This window comes from Hypanus sabinus, chromosome 7, assembly GCF_030144855.1.
Source record: "Hypanus sabinus isolate sHypSab1 chromosome 7, sHypSab1.hap1, whole genome shotgun sequence".
Taxonomy (NCBI): domain Eukaryota; kingdom Metazoa; phylum Chordata; class Chondrichthyes; order Myliobatiformes; family Dasyatidae; genus Hypanus; species Hypanus sabinus.
The window spans coordinates 3,658,920-3,678,388 of NC_082712.1; the positions used below are offsets into that span (position 1 = coordinate 3,658,920).

At 45.5% G+C, this 19,469-nt stretch overlaps 1 protein-coding gene across 5 annotated transcripts in view; it reads left to right on the top strand.

Annotated features, from left to right (window-relative positions):
• LOC132396507 (UDP-glucuronosyltransferase 3A1-like) overlaps positions 1–19,469 on the top strand; it is a 55,332-nt gene that overhangs the window by 26,490 nt on the left and 9,373 nt on the right. For 4 of the 5 annotated variants that reach the window (XM_059974086.1, XM_059974085.1, XM_059974084.1 and 1 more), the window contains 4 exons: positions 116–217; positions 1,341–1,461; positions 5,782–6,313; positions 12,402–12,633. In XM_059974086.1, coding sequence (XP_059830069.1) covers positions 116–217; positions 1,341–1,461; positions 5,782–6,313; positions 12,402–12,633 — 987 coding nt within the window. The remainder of the gene's footprint in view (positions 1–115; positions 218–1,340; positions 1,462–5,781; positions 6,314–12,401; positions 12,634–19,469) is intronic. The other variant, XM_059974087.1, reaches the window with a different exon arrangement.

Here is a 19,469-nt window from a genome sequence, read left to right on the forward strand (position 1 = left end):
TTTTGTCTGCGATGGGCTGGGCTGCATCCACCACATTTTCCCCTCCGTTGTCAGCCTGGTTAGGGGAGCCAGGGTGAGATCTGCAGTTCTGACTGATTGCTTGCTCTGTCCACAGGGGGAAGCCACTACTTGCTGTTTGATGAGATTTCTCACACACTTCACCAGAGTGGCCATGATGTGCACATGCTGGTTCAGTCTGGTGTCCCACGAATTAAAGGTAATTACTCAGAATCAGCTGTCAGGCAGACTCCAGCCACAGCCTACTCATCCACTTTCAGAGTCAAAAAGTCAAAGGAATTTTATTATCAAAGTACACTACGTATATGTAACTATTTGCTACCTTAAGATTCATTTTCTTGCAGGCATTTACATCTACTGACTCCCTGTCCTTTTCCAAGGAGGTCTCACTGTGCCCCGTTTGGTGTTTAACCTGGAGTCCTAATGAAAGGTCTCAGCCCAAATGTTTACTCTAATCCACAGATGCCCCTCCAGCATTTTGTGTGTATTTAACTGTATCGCTCTGATTCAATTGCATCCTGCTCCCCCTACCCTCCTCACAGCAGTCCTCTCTACCCCTGTTTCTTCCCCACCACTAAACCCTTTCCTCTGATAATCCAACTTGCACAACCCCCCAGCTCGTTCCCACTCAGTTAGATCAGCCAGGATTGAATTGAAAGATGGAACACTTGCCCCCTTGAGCTGTTCCTCCAGAGAAGGTTCATGAAGATGATTCCAGGAATGAGGGGGTTAACATATGAGGAGTGTTTGGGCCTGTACTCACTGGAATTTAGAAGCGTGCAGGGGGATCTCATTGAAACCTACCGACTGTTGAAAGGACTAGATAGGGTGGATATGGAGAGAATATTTCCTTTGGTGGGGACATCCAGAACTAGAAGACACAGCCTCAAAATTTAGGTGCGATTCTTTAGAAAAGAAGTAAGGAGGAATGTTTTAAGCCATAGATTAGTGAATCTGTGGAAAGCTCTGCCACAGACTGCACTGGAGACCGGGTGTATTTAAGGCAGAAGTTGATAGTTTCCTGTTTGGTCAGAGCATCAAAGAATATGGTGAGAAGGCAGGTGTATGGTGTTGAGTGGGGTCCAGGATCAGCCATGATGGAATGGCAGAGCAGAATCGATGGGCTGAATGGCCTAATTCTGCTTCTATGTCTTATGGTCTTAAGGACAAGGGCCAAATAACCCACAAATTGGTGGAGGGCAGGAGGGCAATTGGAAAGTGAGACACCCCCCCCCCCCTCCCCAGAGGGACTAGACCTCACTGTTGGTGATCAGTTTATCTATTGCCTGTAAGAACACACCGCAATTCTCTCATTGCTACAGGTTTAAACTACACTGGGAGAAACAACAGTTACCGGGTTACACTGTGGTCTGCAAGTGAGGAATATCTGTCCAGATATGAGCAGTGGTTCTTGGAGAAGCAGCGAGAGTTCTTCCTGGGCAGGTACAGCTATGATTAGTTTTCTTTGTCAAATCTACACTGAAGCATTAGAATATACAGTGAAGTACTTTGTTTGCATCAATGACCAACACAGTCTGACATTTTTAAATCATTGGGCTCCCTTCCAGGGAAGGTAGGACCTTCAGAGAAGAGATAGTTTTCATCTGAACTGGAGGGGAACTAATATCCTAGCAGGAAGGTTTGTTAATGCTACACAGTGGGGTGATTAAACTCAAGTTGCTGGGGGATGGGAGCCAGAGCACCGGAACAGATAGTGGAGGGGTTGTGGAGAAAGATGTTGTTAAGCATACATATAAAGTCAGAAATCAAAAGGTTGAGCATGGTGGGATTATTGTTCTGAGTTGATATTTCTTCAATGCAATAAGTATCATAGGAAATGTGGATGAGCTCAGGGCCTGGGTCAACAGATGGAATTATAAGGTTGTAGCCATTAGTGTGACTTGGTGCAGGAGAGGCAGAACTGGCAGCTCAATGTCTGGAGTTCCGTTGTTTTAGACATGATAGAGTGGGAGGGATTAATGGCGGAGGGGTGGCATCACTAGTCAGGCAAAATGTCACAGTAGCGCTCAGTCAGGACAGACTGGAATGTTTGCTCAGTGAGGTTTTATGGGTAGAACTGAGGAATAAGAATCATGTTAATGGGATTTTATTATCGAGCACTCAAAAATCTGTTGGATTTAGAGGAGCAAGTTTTTAGAGCAATTACAGACTGTTACAGCAAATATAAGGTTGAATGGATTTGAATTGAATTGACTTTATTACTGACATCCTTCACACACTTGAGTAAAAGTCATTACGTTACATCTCCATCTAAATGTGCAATTTATAGTCATTTGTAATAAACAGCATGTACAACAGGACAGTCACTAGAGCGTAGAAATATAATTGTATTAGCATGAATTAATCAGTCTGAAGGCCTGGTAGAAGAAGCTGTCCCAGAACCTGTTGGTCCTGGCTTTTATGCTGCGGTACCCTTTCCCGGATGGTAGCAGCTGTGGTTTGATGCTTTGGGCCTTTTATACACACCTGTCTCCATAAATGTCCTGAATAGTGGGAAGTTCACATCTACAGATGTGCTGGACTGTCCACACCACTCTCTGCAGAGTCCTGCAGTTGAAGGAAGTATTGTTCCCATACCAGGCATTGATGCAGCCAGTCAAGATGCTCTCAATTGTGCCCCTGTACAAAGTCTGTAGGACTTGGGGACCCATATCAAACTTCTTCAACCATATGAGGTGAAAGAGGCACTGCTGAGCTGCTTGTCAATCCTGGAGGGAATTATGGTGTTGAATGCTAAACTGTAGCCCAGGAACAGCATTCTGTGTTGTGATAGTAGGAGATCTTAACTTTCCATATATTGACTAGGACTCCCATACTGTAAAAGGACTGGATGGGAAAGAGTCTGTTAAATGTGTTCATGAAAGTTTCCTTCATCAGTACATAGAAGTCCCAACCAGAGAGCGTGTGATACTGGATTTCCTATTAGGGAATGAGACAGGGCAGGTGACAGAAGTTTGTGCAGGGAAACATTTTGCATCCAGTGACCACAATGACATTAGTTTCAAGGTAATTATGGAAAAAGATGTGTCTTGTCCTCGTTGAGATTCTAATTTGGAGAAAAGCCAATTTTGATGATATCAGAAAGGATCTGGCAAATGTTTTCTGATAAAGGTGTACTTGGTAGCTTGGAGGCCTTCAAAAATGACATTTTGAGAGTAAAGAGTTTATATGTTCCTGTCAGAATAAAAGGCAAGAATAATAGGCTTAGGGTACCCTGGTTTTCGTGATCTGGAATCAGCCATGATGAAACGGAGGAGCGGGCTTGATGGACTGAATGGCCTAATACTGCTCCTATGTCTATGGACTTATATTGAGGCCCTGCTTTTAGAAGAAGAAGGTGCATAACAGGTATAGGCAGGTAGGAACAAATGAAGTATTTGAGGGATATAAGAAATGCAAGAAAACGCTTAAGAAAGAAATCAGGAGGGCTAAAAGAAGGCATGAGGTTGCCTGAGCAGACAAGGTGAAAGAAAATCCCAAGGGATTCTACAGATATACTAAGAACAAAAGGATAGCAAGAGACAAAATTGGTCCTCTGGAAGATCAGAATGGTAATCTATGTGTGAAGCCAAAAAAGATGGGGGAGATCTTAAGTGGTCTTTTTGCTTCTGTCTTTACTCTGGAGATGGACACTGTCTATAGATGTGAGGTAGCAAGGTGATAGACCCTATACAGATTACAGAGGGGAGGTGTTTGCTGACTAAATCCCTAAAGCCTGATAATGTATTCACTCAGGCCCTGTGGGAGGCAAATGCAGAAATTGCAGGGGCCTCAGTGGTGATATTGAATTCATCCTTAGCCAAGGGTGAGGTGCTGGAGGGTTGGAGCATATCTAATATTTCATTGTTTAATAAGGCTCTAAGGATAAGTCAGGAAATTTTAGGCCGGTAAGCCTGTCTTTTGCAGTGGGAGAGTTATTGGAAGGTATTCTAAGAATCCTGATATATAAACATTTGGATAGATAGGGACTGATTAGGAATAGTCAATGTGGCTTTGTGCGTGGTGAGTTGTAGCTAACCAACCTTATAGAGTTTTTTGAGGAAGTTACCGTGAAAGTTGATTAAGGCAAGGCAGCGGATGTTGTCTACATGGACTTTGAGAAGGTCCCACATGGAGGATGGTCGAGAAGGTTCAGTCACTTGGCGTTCAAGATGAGGTAGTAAATTGGATTGGACATTGGCTTTGTGGAAGAAGCCAGAGAGTGATAGTAGATGGTTGCCTCTCTGACTGGAGACCTGTAACTAGTGGTGTGTCGCAGGGATCAGTGATGGTTCTGTTTTCGTTTGTCATCTACATCAATGATTTGGATGATAATGTGGCAAACAATCTTGATGACACCAAGATTGGGGGTGTAGTCAGCAAGGAAGACTATCAAAGTTTGCAGTGGGATCTAGGCCTGCTGGAAAAATGGGCTGAAAAAGTCGGGTAGAATTTAAGTGTGAGGTGTTGCACTTTGCGAGAACCAACCAGGGTAGGTCCTACACAGTGCTCAGTAGGGCATTGAAGAGTGTGGTAGGAAAAAAAGGATCAGGAATACAGATCGACATTCCTTGAAAGACGTGATACAGGTAAATATGGTTGCAAAGAAAACTTCTAGTGCATTGTCCTTCATAAATCAATGTTCAGTTGTTTTGTTGATATTGTATAAGACAATTTAGTGTGAACAGGGTTTTTTTGGGGGGGATTTCAATGCTTCTGTTCTGTTTTGTGCAGGGGACGGGTTTAATGATCAGGATGCCTTTTTTATATGCGAGGTGGGTTTGATGCTCCTCTCTGAACAATTTTCACGTTCTTTCTTTGTTTCATGGCTATCTGGAGAAGACAATCTCAGAGTTTTATAGAGATACATGCTTTGATTAAAAATAAAGCTTTGTGTTTTAGTCACATATCTATAGGAAGGCTGTAAATAAGATTGACAAAGTGCAGAGAAAATTTACAAGGATGTTGCTGGGACTGGAAGACCTGAGTTATAGAGAAAGGTTGAATAGGATATAACTTTATTCCCTAGAGCATAGAAGATTGAGGAGAGATTTTATAGAAGTATAAAAATTATGAAGGGTATCGATAGGGTAAATGAATCTCAGGGTTATATATAGTGATATATATGTACTTTGATTAAGTATATACTTCGAACTTTGACATGTGGCTGCCCCTAGCACACAGTCATAGAATCATAGACCGCCATAGCGGCAAAACAGGTTAATCAGCTCATCTAGCCTGTGATGAACCATTAATCAGCCAAGTCCCATCGACCTGCACCCAAAACGTAGCCCTCCAAACTTTTATCCATGTTGCTATCCAAATTTCTCTAAAATGCTGAAACTGAACCCACATCCACCATTTCTGCTGGCAACTCATTCAACACTCTAACCACCCTCTGAGTGAAGAAGTTCCCCTTCAGGTTCCCTTTAAGCAACTCACCTTTCACCTTTAGCCCATGACCTCTAGTTCTAGTCTCACCCAACCTCAGTGGAAAAAGCCAGAGGGAAATAATGTCCATCTGTGGAATATGGGAGGAGACCAGAGCACCCAGAGGAAACCCACACAGCCGTAGGTGGAATGTCCTTACAGACAGATGCGGGAATTGAACCCTGGTCACTAGTACTGTAAAGCGTAACTCTAACCACTACGCTACCTTTCTATGGTATGGATTGGAGGAGATGAAAAGGGGGCTGTTGCAGAGAATTTGATCTCACAGGTTTGCCTGATTGATGTGAATAGACTCTACCTTCCTGATTTCAGAGAAACTGCGGACATGTTCCTGGATTTAATGGGTCATTTTGCACTGCAGTGTGAGTGGATAATGAATGATGTTAATATCATTGACTCTTTAAGAGGTGAGCACTTCGATATTGCAGTGATCGATGCCTTTAATCCTTGCTCATTCCTGGTGGCCGAGAAGCTGGGTTTACAGTTTGTCACCGTCCATGGGGGTAATTTCTGGAATGTTCACCAATGGGGAATGGGAGTCCCTCTCTCCTTTGTTCCCGTCCATCGCTCACTACTCACCGATCGCATGGATTTCTGGCAACGGCTGAAGAATTCCTTAATGTTCCTGGGCTCCCTTGGGTTTGAGATGAGGATCCAGGCACGGTTTGAAAAAGCCATCAGGGAACACTTCCCTGGAACTGACGTCAGCCTCTCTAAGCTATACACGAAGGCCCAGCTGGCAATCTACAACACCGACTTTACCCTGGAATTCTCACGGCCACTGCCTCCTAATGTGATTTGTGTTGGAGGGTTGCTTTCAAAACCGTCAAAGCCAGTCCCACAGGTAAGTGCAATGGTCTCTCATTTAGAGGCTTTCTCCATTTCCAGTCCACCCCATCGCAGGATTGTCTCCATAGTATGTGTCTCCAGTCCCACAGTCCTTCTGTACACCCAATCACTGTGTGTGTGTGTGTGTGTGTGTGTGTGTGTGTATCACAAGACTGTCTCCCTAGAGCCAGCATGTTTTTGTGTCTCCAGTCCCATCGTACCTCTCTACATTTTGTGTTTGCGTCCATTGTGGCCCAGTGTATCTGTTTCCCATCTCTGTTTTATATGTGTATTTCTAAATCTCCAAATCAGGTTTAATATAAGACCATGAGAGAGAGGAGTAGCATTAGGCCATTTGGCCCATCATCTGCTCTGCCATTTCATCATGGTTGATCCAATTTCCCTCTCAGCTCTAATCTCCTGTCTTCTCTCTATATCCGCTTGTCTCTTGACCTATCAAGAACTTATCAACTTCTGCCCTAAATACACCCAATGACTTGGCCTCCACAGGCACCTGTGGCAACAGATTCCTCAGATTCACCACTCTCTGGCTAAAGAAATGCCTCCTCATTTCCATTCTAAAGTGATGCCTCTCTATTCTGAGGCTATTCTCTGATCTTAGACTCCCCCACCATAGGAAATGTCCTCTTTACATCCACTTTATCACGGCCTTTCACAATTTGAGAGGCTTCAATGAGGTCACGCCTCATTCTTCTGAATTTCAGTGAGTCAACAAGCACTCCTCATATGACAAGCCTTTTAATCACAGAATCATTTCTATGAACCTCCTTTGAACCCTCTCCAGTGTCAGCACATCCTTTCTTAGATTAGGGGTCCAAACCTGCTCACAATGCTCCACGTGAGGCCTCACCAGTGCTTTATAAAGCCTCAACATTACATCTTTACTTTTATATTCTAGTCCTCTTGAAATGAATGTTACCATCACATTTATTATCCTCGCCACTGAATCAACATGTAAATTAACCTTGAGGGAATCCAGCACAAGGGCTCCAAATTTTTAAATCTTTTCTCCATTTAGAAAATAGTCTACACTTTTATTTCTCTACCAAAGTGCATGTCCATACACTTCCCAACACTGCATTCCATCTGCAACTTCTTTGTCCATTTTCCTAATCTGTTTAAGTCCTTTTAAAGCTTCTCTACTTCCTCTAAACCACCTTCCCCACCACCTATTTTAATATCGTCCACAAACTTGGCCACAAAGCCATCAATTTCCTCATCCAAATCATTGTCATATAGCATAAGAAGAATCAGCCCCAACACAAGCCCCATTGGAACACTACTAATCACCGGCAGCCAACCAAATAAAGGCTCCCTTTATTCCCACTCTTTGACTTCTGCCAATCAGCCAATGCCTTATTCATACTGGCTTCTTTCCTGTAATACCATGGGCTTGTAACTTGTTAAGCAGCCTCATGTCTGGCACTTTGCTAAAGGCTTTCTGAAAATACAAGTACACAACATCAACCAATTCTCCTTTGTCTATCCTACTTGTTACTTCTTCAAAGAATTCCAAAAGATCTGTCAGGCAAGACGTTTCCTTGAGGAAACCATGCTGACTGCGGCCTGTTTTATCATGTGCATCCAAGAACATCCTTAATAATTGACTCCAAAGTCTTCCCAAACACTGAAGTCAAACTACCTGGCTTATAGTTTTCTCTCTTCTGCCTCTCTCTCTTCTTGAAGAATGGAGTGACATTTGCAATTTTCCAGTCTTCCAGAGACATTCCAGAATCTAGTGATTCTTGAAAAATCATTACTAATGCCTCCTGTGATACTAATCTCTTTAGCCACCTCTTTCAGAACACTGGCGTCTACACCATCTGGTCCATCTGCTTTAGACCTTTCAGCTTTCCAAGCTCCATCTCCCTAGTAATACCAACTTCACACTCTTCTACCTTCGGACACTCTCAAACTTCAGCATCCTGGTGTGTTTTTATTGGTTTATTTATTTGTTGAGATCCAGTACATAATAGGCCTTTCCAGCCCTTTGAGCTAGCAATCTCCAATTTATCCCTATCTTAATCAAGGGGCAACTATCAATTACTTTTTATCCCACCAGCCATTACGTCTTTGGACTGTGGGAGGAAGCCGGAGCAGCCAGAGGAAATCCACATGAGTCTGGGGAGAATGTGCCTACTCCTTACAGACAGCAGTGGGAAATGAACCTGGGTCAGTGGTACTGTAAACCGTTGTGCTAAGCACTACGCTACTGTGCTACCCCCTTTGTGAAATTTGTTGTTTTGTAGCAGTAGTACATTGCAATAAAAATACCAATTACAATAAGAGTACAGGTATATATAGCAATAAATTAAATGAGTCCTGTAAGTAGAGAGGGGAAAATAATAATAATACTATGCAAGTGTTCCCGGGTTCATTGTCCATTCAGAAATCTGATGGTTGAGATGAAGAAGCTGTTCTTGAACTTTGAGTGTGTGTCTCAGGCACTTGTACCTCCTCCCTGATGAGAGAGGGTATGTTCTGGATAATGGGAGTCCTTAATGATGAATGCCCCCTTTAGAAGATGTTCTGGATGCTAGGGAGACCAGTGCCCATGATGGAACTGGCTGAGTTTACAACTTTTTAAAGCTCTTTCTGATCCTGTGCCATGGACCCGCCAAACCAGACAATGATGCAGCCAGTTAGAGTGCTCTCCATGGTATCTGTAGTAATTTGCAAGTGTCTTTGGTGACAAATCAATTCTCCTCAAACACCTAATGAAATGTAGCCACTGTCATGCCTTCTTTGTAATTGCATTAACATGCTGGACCCAGGATAGATCCTCAGAGATGTTGACACCCAGGAATCTGAACCTGCTGAACCTTTTCACTTCTGATTCCTCAATGGTGACTGTTGCGTGTTCCCTTGACTTCCCCTTCATGAAGTCTACAATCAATTCCTTGGTCTTACTGAAGTTGCGAGCAACGTCGTTGCTGCAGCACCACTCAACTTGCTGATTTATCTTGCAACACACACAGAATGCTGGAGGAACTGAGCAGACCAGGCACCATCCACAGGGACAGTTCCCTCCATGACAGCCTTGTCCACTCATCCCTCTCCACTGATCTCTCTCCTGGTACTTGTGCTTGCAAGTGGAACAAGAACCACACCATCTTCCTCATTGCCATTCAGGGCCCCAGACAGTCCTTTCTGGTGAGGCAACACTTCATCTGCAAGTTGGTTGGGATCATCTACTATATCCAGTGCTCCTGGCGTGGCCTCCTGTATATTGGTGAGACCCAACATAGATTGGGAGGCTACTTCACCAAGCACCTTCGCTCCACCTGCCAGAAAAGTGGATCTCCCACTGACCATATATTTCAATTCTATTTCCCATTCCCATTCTGCATGCCCATCCGTACCCTCCTCTTCTGCCAGGATGAGTCCTCAATCTGGCTGGAGGAACAACTCCTTATATTCCGTCTGGGTAGCCTCTATCCTGAAGGCATGAACATCAATTTCTTGAAAAGCAGGAATTGACCCCTCTCCTCTTCACCATTCCTCATTCCTGTTTCCCTTTCACTCCTTCTCTCCTTACCTACACATCTTTTCCTTCTCGTGCTCCTCCCCTTTCTTTTCTCCATGGTCTTCTGTCCTCTCCTATCAGATTCCCACTTCTCTTTCCCTTTATCTCTTTCACCAAATAAGTTGCCAATTGTTGCCCCTCAGCCGCTTCCCCTCTCCCGGTTTCACCCATCACCTGCCACCTTGTACTTCTTCCTCCCCTCCCCCGCCTTCTTATTCTGACTTCTCCTCTTCTTTTCCAGTCCTGATGAAGGGTCTCAGTCTGAAACATCGACTGTTTACTCTTTCCATAGGTTCTGCCTGGCCTGCTGAGTTCCTCCAGCAGTTTGTGTGTGTTGCTTTGGATTTCCAGCGTCTGCAGATTCTCTTGTGCTTGAGGTCCATTTCACTCCTGTACGCCGCCTCATCACCATCTGAAATTATGCTAACGATAGCTGTGTCGTCGCCAAATTTATAGACGGAGTTTGAGCTGAGCCGAGCCACACAGTCATGCGTGTTGAGAGAGCAGAGCAGTCGACTAAGCACGCATCCCTGAGGTTAACCTGTGCTGATTGTCAGCAATGAGGAATGAAGGGTCCAGGTACTGGTGGAGGTACAGAGATCCAGGTTTAGGAGGTTTTTGATAAGAACTGAAGGTGTGATTGTGTTGAATGCTGAGCTGTAATCAGTAAACAGCAGCCTGACATAAATATTTCTATTCTCCAGGAGATCGATAGCCAAGAGGAGAGGCCAAAGATTGCTCCCGCAATTGTTTCAATAGGCAAATTACAGTGACAATTGTAACTTATTGTTGCAACAAATTACAGTGGGTGTAGATCCTTCCTTAGACAGGAGTTTATTCTAGCATTGAACAACCTCTCAAAGCTGGTGGGAATGACTCTTGGTGGTAGTCGTTGAGGGAGCTCACCCTGATCTTCAGCACTGGTATGATTGTCACCCTCTGACTGTGAGGGAGAGATTGAAGTTGTCTTGACAGTTGGTTGGCACAGGTATCCACTTTCCTAACAGCTATGCCATGAGGGCCTGATGGTTCATCCTCTTAAAGATGTTCACATGTCTGTCCCTGAGACATTGGACGCTGCAGGGATTCACATTCCCTCGCCCACATTTTCCCTCCCCACTCTCTTCCCTCTCCCACCGCACTCTCTTCCCTCTCCCATCCGCACTCTTCCCTCTCCCTCCCCACTCTCTTCCCTCTCCCTCCCCACTCTCTTCCCTCTCCCTCCCCACTCTCTTCCCTCTCCTCCCCGCACTCTTCCCTCTCCCACACCACTCTCTTCCCTCTCCCTCCCCACTCTCTTCCCTCTCCCTCCCCACTCTCTTCCCTCTCCCTCCCCACTCTCTTCCCTCTCCCTCCCCACTCTCTTCCCTCTCCCACCCGCTCTCTTCCCTCTCCCAGCCCACTCTCTTCCCTCTCCCGTCCCGCTCTCTTCCCTCTCCCTCCCCGCTCTCTTCCCTCTCCCACCCGCTCTCTTCCCTCTCTCACCCGCTCTCTTCCCTCTCCCACCCCACTCTCTTCCCTCTCCCACCCGCTCTCTTCCCTCTCCCAGCCCACTCTCTTCCCTCTCCCGTCCCGCTCTCTTCCCTCTCCCATCCCGCTCTCTTCCCTCTCCCACCCTCTCTCTTCCCTCTCCCATCCGCTCTCTTCCCTCTCCCAGTCCACTCTCTTCCCTCTCCCACCCCGCTCTCTTCCCTCTCCCACCCGCTCTCTTCCCTCTCCCAGCCCACTCTCTTCCCTCTCCCATCCCGCTCTCTTCCCTCTCCCATCCCGCTCTCTTTCCTCTCCTCCCCGCTCTCTTCCCTCTCCCACCCGCTCTCTTCCCTCTCCCACCCGCTCTCTTCCCTCTCCCACCCTCTCTCTTCCCTCTCCCACCCTACTCTCTTCCCTCTCCCACCCCACTCTCTTCCCTCTCCCACCCTCTCTCTTCCCTCTCCCACCCCACTCTCTTCCCTCTCCCTCCCCACTCTCTTCCCTCTCCCACCCCACTCTCTTCCCTCTCCCACCCCACTCTCTTCCCTCTCCCACCCCGCTCTCTTCCCTCTCCCACCCCACTCTCTTCCCTCTCCCACCCTACTCTCTTCCCTCTCCCACCCGCTCTCTTCCCTCTCCCATCCGCTCTCTTCCCTCTCCCACCCTCTCTCTTCCCTCTCCCACCCTCTCTCTTCCCTCTCCCACCCGCTCTCTTTCCTCTCCCACCCTCTCTGTTCCCTCTCCCACTCACTCTCTTCCCTCTCATTTCCTCACTGCCAGACATATTCTGCACACCCATGCCTTGTCTCAGAAAGGAAATTATCTCATACACCTTCACCACCACGGCTCCTTTAATGTGTTCACCAAGGTTCCTCTGTTCCTCATATTTCCCTTTGGGCTGACCACTCATTACTTACCATTATTCATTTAAGAAAAACGAGTGCTCTGCACTCCAATCCTCTGCCTGCACCACCTGGGACTTGCCCTAACAGCTTGGGCTGCCTCACTTTACTCATGGCACTCAGTGCAATCTGCTGGCCTTGTTGTGTTGGGGGTTCGAGTGTTGACCTGTCCTTGCTGTTGTCAGGAACTAGAAGATCTCCTACAGACTGCCGGAGAGAACGGCTTTGTGGTGGTGACCTTTGGCTCTATGCTGATGTCTGTCAGCCTCCCTGGGCTGCTGAAAGAGATGAACGCTGCCTTTGCCCAGCTCCCCCAGTTGATCATCTGGAGACAACTGCGCAGTAACTGGCCAAGTGATCTCCAACCTGCCCCCAATGTCAAGCTGCTCGATTGGCTCCCGCAGAATGACCTGCTTGGTAAGTACCAGCCCACCAGTGCTCCCTCTCTGAGATGAGATTCTGGAACCTGGGGGAGGGGTGGTGAAGAGGGGTTATGGGCAATGGAAGGAGTTGAAGATGGCATCAGAGGCTAGAAGGTCAACACGTACAAACAAGGGGTAGGAACTCAGCAGGTCGGGCAGTCAAAGTCTTGGGCCGAGGCCCTTCGTCAGGACTCTCGACCTGCTGAGTTTCTCCAGTGTGTTGTACATGTTGATTTGACCCCAGCATCTGCACTGTGAGGCTGGAAGGTGACAGCTGGAAGCAACAAAGGCCTGCAGATGGTGGCATAAGGTGTAGATGCACAGTGGCAAGTATTAAGGTTCTAAATGGTATACATACTTGGATAATAAATGTACTCAGAACTTTGAACTGGTTGCATCACTGTCTCCTATAGAAACACCAGAAGTCTACAGAATGTGACAGATACAGCCCAGTCTTTCACAGCAAAACCCTCCCCACATTCAGCATATTTACATGCAGCACCGTCACAAGAAAGTAGCATGTATCATCAATAATCCCACCATCGAGCCCTTGCCCTCTCTTTGTGACTATCATCGGGTAGGGGGCACAGAAGGCTTAGGTCCCACAACACCAAGTTCAGGAAAAATTACGACACTACGATCATCAGGCTCCCAATCTGGTGTGGATTACTTCACTCACCTCAACTCCGAAATAATTTCACAACTTTTGGGAAGCGTTTCAAAGCTCTACCACTCACATTCTCAGAGTTCGTACAGTCTGTCTCCTTTTGATACAGTGGACTTGGAGAGGATGTTTCCAATGTTTACTCACTGGAATTCAGAAGATTGAGGGGGGATCTTATTGAAACGTATGAAATTCTAAAGGGATTGGACAGGCTAGATGCAGGAAGATTGTTCCCGATGTTGGGGAAGTCCAGAACAAGGGGTCACAGTTTATGGATTAAAGGGAAGCCTTTTAGGACCGAGATGAGGAATAACTTCTTCACACAGAGAGTGGTGAATCTGTGGAATTCTCTGCCACAGGAAACAGTTGAGGCCGGTTCATTGGCTATATTTAAGAGGAAGCTAGATATGGCCCTTGTGGCTAAAGGGATCGGGGGTATGGAGAGAAAGCTGGTACAGGGTTCTGAGTTGGATGATCAGCCATGATCATACTGAATGGCTGTGCAGGCTCAAAGGGCCGAATGGCCTACTCCTGCACCTATTTTCTATGTTTCTATGTTTCAATAGTGAGAGAGACTAGGACCAGGGGCACAAACTCAGAATAGAGGGATATCCCTTTAGAGCAGAGGCAAAAGGAATCTGTTTAGCCAGAGGGTAATGAATCTGTGGAATTCATTGCCCAAGACAGCTGTGAAGGCTGTCATTGGGTATATTTAAAGCGGAGGATGATAGGATGAAAATGAAAAGGATCTTGTTAAGAGAGGGCATCAAAGGTAACGGGGAGAAGGCAGGAAAATGGGGTTGAAAGGGATAATAAATCAGCCATGATGGATGGTGGAGCACACTCGATGGGTAAATAGCAAATTCTGCTCATGTGTCTTCTAACCTGATGTCCAAGGGGGACCAATACCCTTTCGAGAAGGTTTGTTAGAGCTGTTCAGGAGGGTTCAAGTTAATTAGTCAGGGGGTTGAGAACAGATAGTAAAAGTTTTTATCATTATATAAAGCAGAAAAGGTTGGCTAAAGTGAACATAGGTCCTTTGGAGGATGAGAAAGGGGAATGAGAAAAAGTCAAAGGCTTTGAATGACTATTTGGTGTCAGTCTTCATGGTGGAGGACACATCTAACATGCCGAACAGAGATGTTATGGATGCGATGGAGATGAGGACCTTGATACAATAGCGATCATTAAACCAAACTTGTCGTTGGCAAGTTTGCAGACGACACAAAGGTTGGTGGTGTTGTAGATAGTGTAGAGGATTGTCAAAGATTGCAGAGAGACATTGATAGGATGCAGAAGTGGGCTGAGCAGTGGCAGATGGAGTTCAACCCGGAGAAGTGTGAGGTGGTACACTTTGGAAGGACAAACTCCAAGGCAGAGTACAAAGTAAATGGCAAGATACTTGGTAGTGTGGAGGAGCAGAGGGATCTGGGGGTACATGTCCACAGATTCCTGAAAGTTGCCTCACAGGTAGATAGGGTAGTTAAGAGAGCTTATGGGATGTTAGCTTTCATAAGTCGAGGGATAGAGTTTAACAGACACGATGTAATGATGCAGCTCTATAAAACTCTAGTTAGGCCACACTTGGAGTACTGTGTCCATTTCTGGTCGCCTCAGTATAGGAAGGATGTGGAAGCATTGGAAAGGGTACAGAGGAGATTTAGCAGGATGCTGCCTAGTTTAGAGAGTATAGATTATGATCGGAGATTAAGGGAGCTAGGGCTTTACTCTTTGGAGAGAAGGAGGATGAGAGGAGACATGATAGAGGTGTACAAGATATTAAGAGGAATAGACAGAGTGGACAGCCAGCACCTCTTCCCCAGGGCACCACTGCTCAGTACAAGAGGACATGGCTTTAAGGTAAGGGGAGGGAAGTTCAAGGGGGATATTAGGGGAAGGTTTTTCACTCAGAGAGTAGTTGGTGTGTGGAATGCACTGCCTGAGTCAGTGGTGGAGGCAGATACACTAGTGAAATTTAAGAGACTACTAGACAGGTATATGGAGGAATTTAAGGTGGGGGGTTATATGTGAGGCAGGGTTTGAGGGTCAGCACAACATTGTGGGCCAAAGGGCCTGTACTGTGCTGTACTATTCTATGTTCTATGTTAAAGAGGTGGTACTGAGCAAACTTGTGGACCTGAAGATAGACAAATCCCCTGGTCCTGATGGAATGCATCCCAGGGAACTGAAAGAAATGGCAGAAGTTATAGTGGAGGCTTTGGTGATAACTTACCAAAATTTTCTGGACTCTGGGCAAGTCCCAGCAGATTGGAAGATGGTGAATGTCACACCACTGTTCCAAAAAGGATATAGGCAAAAGGCAGGTAACTATAGGCCAATTAGTTGGGAAAATGCTTGAAGCTGTCATTAAAGAAGAAATAGTGAGGCATCTGGAAAGAAGTGGATCCGTCAGGCAGATGCAGCAGGTCCTGTTTGACAAACTTACTGGAGTTCTTTGAGGATATAACAAGTGCAATAGTTAGAGGGGAACAGGCGGATGTTATTTATTTGGATTTCCAGAAGGTGCTCGATAATTATCCATATGATTACGATACATAGAGTTGGGGTGATGTATTAGCATGGATAGAGGATTGGTTATCTAATAGACAGCAGAGAGTTGGGATACACAGGTGCTACTCTGGTTGTCAATCAGTGGTGAGCGGCGTGCCGCAGGGTTCGGTGCTGGGCCTGCAACTGTCACGATATAAATTAACGATCTGGAAGAGAGGACTGAGTGTAGTGTATCTAAGTTTGCTGATGGAAGTAAATTGAGTGGAAAATCAAATCGCACAGAAGATACGGAGAGTCTGCAGAGAGATATAGAAGATTAAGTGAGCGGGCAAGGACCTGGCAGATGGAATACAATGTTGGTAAATGCAAGATCATCTACTTTGAAAGGAAAAATGGAAGAGCAGATTATTATTTAAATGGTGAAAAATTGCAGCACGCTGCTGTACAGAAGGACTTGGGAGTGCTTGTCCGGGAATTACAAAAAGTTGGTTTGCAGGTGCAGCCGGATATCAAGAAGGCAAATGGAATGTTGGCCTTTGTTGCTAGAGGGATTGAATTTAAGAGCAGGGAGGTTATGCTGCAACTGTACAGGGTACTGGTGAGGCCACATCTGGAGTACTGTGTGAAGTTCTGGTCTCCTTACTTGAGGAAGGATATACTGGCTTTGGAGGCGGTGCAGAAGAGGTTCACCAGGTTGATTCCAGAGACTATTAGGAGAGATTGAAGCATCTGGGACTGTACTTACTGGAATTCAGAAGAATGAGAGAAGATCTTATAGAAAAATACAAAATTAGAGTTTTTCGAGGAAGTTACCAGGAAAGTGGATGAAGGGAAGGCAGTGGATGTTGTCTACATGGACTTCAGTAAGGCCTTTGACAAGGTCCCGCACGGGAGGTTGGTTAGGAAGATTCAGTCGCTAGGTATACATGGAGAGGTAGTAAATTGGATTAGACATTGGCTCAATGGAAGAAGCCAGAGAGTGGTAGTGGAAGATTGCTACTCTGAGTGGAGGCCTGTGACTAGTGGTGTGCCGCAGTGCTGGGTCCATTGTTATTTGTCATCTATATCAATGATCTGGATGATAATGTGGCAAATTGGATCAGCAAATTTGCTGATGATACAAAGATTGGAGGTGTAGTGGACAGTGAGGAAGGTTTTCAAAGCTTGCAGAGGGATTTGGACCAGTTGGAGGAATGGGCTGACAAATGGCAGATGGAGTTTAATGTGGACAAGTGTGAGGTATTGCACTTCGGAAGGACAAATTAAGGTAGAACATACAAGGTAAATTGTAGGACACTGAGGAGAGCAGTAGAACAAAGGGATCTGGGAATACAGAGACATAATTTCCTAAAAGTGGCATCACAAGTAGATAGGGTCATAAAGAGAGCTTTTGGTACATTGGCCTTTATAAATCAAAGTATTGAGTATAAGAGTTGGAATGTAATGGTGAGGTTGTATAAGACATTGGTGAGACCGAATTTGGAGTATTGTGTGCAGTTTTGGTCACCTAATTACAGGAAGGATATTAATAAGGTTGAAAGAGTGCAGAGAAGGTTTACAAGGATGTTGCCGGGACTTAAGAAACTGAGTTACAGAGAAAGGTTGAATAGGTCAGGACTTTATTCCCTGGAGTGTAGGAGAATGAGGGGTGATTTGATAGAGGTGTATAAAATTATGATGGGTATAGACAGAGTGAATGCAAGCAGGCTTTTTCCACTGAGGTTAGGGGAGAGAAAAACCAGAGGTCATGGGTTAAGGGTGAAGGGGGAGAAGTTTAAAGGGAACATTGGAGGGGCTTCTTCATGCAGAGAGTAGTGGGAGTGTGGAATGAGCTGCCAGATGGTGTGGTGAATGCGGGCTCACTTTTGACATTTTAAGAAAACTTGGACAGGTACATGGATGAGAGGGGTTTGGAGGGATACGGCCCAGGTGCAGGTCAGTGGGACTGGGCAGAAGAATGGTTCGGCACAGCCAAGAAGGGCCAAAAGCCCTGTTTCTGTGCTGTAATGTTCTATGGTTCTATGAAAGGAATAGGTAAGGTAGTGGCAGGAAAGTTGTTTCTACTGGTAGGTGAGACTAGAACTAGGGGACATAGCCTCAAGATTTGGGGGAGGAGATTTGGGATCGAGATGAGGAGGAACTGCTTTTCCCAGAGTGGTGAATCTGTGGAATTCTTTGCCCAATGAAGCAGTGGAGGCTTCTGTGTGAAGTTGCCATTACTGGGGAGAAGGTTCTTGAGAAACTTGAAGATCTGAAGGTAGATAAGTCACTGGGACAAGATGGTGAAAGAATTTGCTGAAGAGATTGTGGAGGCTTTACTAATAATTTTATATGAATCACTAGATCCTGGCATGATTCCAGAGAACTGGAAATTGCAAATGTCACTCCACTCTTGAAGGAGTGAGAAGGGCAGAAAAATGGAAATTATAGTCCGGCTAGACTGACCTCAGTGGTTGGAAGATGGAGTCAATTCTTAAAAATGTGCTTTCAAGAAAGTAGCATGTATCATCAATAATCCCACCAATAGGCAGTAGTCAGCATGGTTTGCTCAAGGGGAAATCTTGCCTGACAAAGCTTTTGGAATTCTCTGAAGAAATATCAAGCAGTTGAAGAAGTAACAAGCATGACAGACGAAGGAGATGGGTGGATGTTGTGTACTTGGATTTTCAGAAGGACTTTGACAAGGTGCCACTCGTGACTGCTGTACAAGTTAAGCACCCATTTTAGAACAGGAAAGATACTAGCATGGGTAAAACTTTGGCTGATTGGCAGGAGGCAAAGAGTGGGACTAAAGGGGCCTTTTCTGGTTTGCTGCCTGTGACTAGTGGTGTTCCACAGGGGTCTGTGTTGACACTGCTTCTTATTACATTATGTGTCAGTGGTTTGGATGATGGAATTGATGGCTTTTTTGCAAAGTCTGCAGACAGTAAAAAGGTAGGTGGAGGTGTAGGTAGTTTTGAGAAAGTAGAGAAGCTACAGAAGGACTTAGATTAAGAGAATGTGCAAAGAAGTGGAAGATGGAATACAGTGTAGGGAAGTGTATGGTTATGCACTTTGGTAGAAGAAATAAAAGCATCAATTATTTTCTAAATTAACAGAAAATTCAAAAATCTAAGTTGCAAAGGGACTTGGGAGTGCTTGTCCAGGATTCCCTAAAGGTTAATTTGCGGGTTGAGTCAGTGGTTAGGAAGGCAAATGTGATGTTAGCATTCATTTCAGGAGGGCTGAATATAGAAGCAAGGATGTAATGTTCAGACTTTATAAAGCACTGGTGAGGCCTCACTTGGAGTATTGTGAGCAGTTTTGGTCCCCTTATCTAAGAACGAATGTGCCGGTGCTAAAGGGAGTCCAAAGAAAGTTCACAAAAATGATTCCAGGATAGAACGGCTTATCATATCAAAAGCATTTGATGGATCTGTGCCTCTACTCACTGGAATTTAGAAGAAGGAGCGGGGATCTCATTGAATCCTATCATGTTGTAAGTCTGGGATAAAGTGGATGTGGAGAGGATGTTTCCTATGGTAGAGAGTCTAGGACCAGAGAGTACAGATAAAGTGGATGTGGAGAGGATGTTTCCTGTAGTGGGGGAGTCTAGGACCAGAGGACACAGAGTGGATGTGGAGAGGACTTTTCCTAGAGTGGGGGAGTCTAAGACC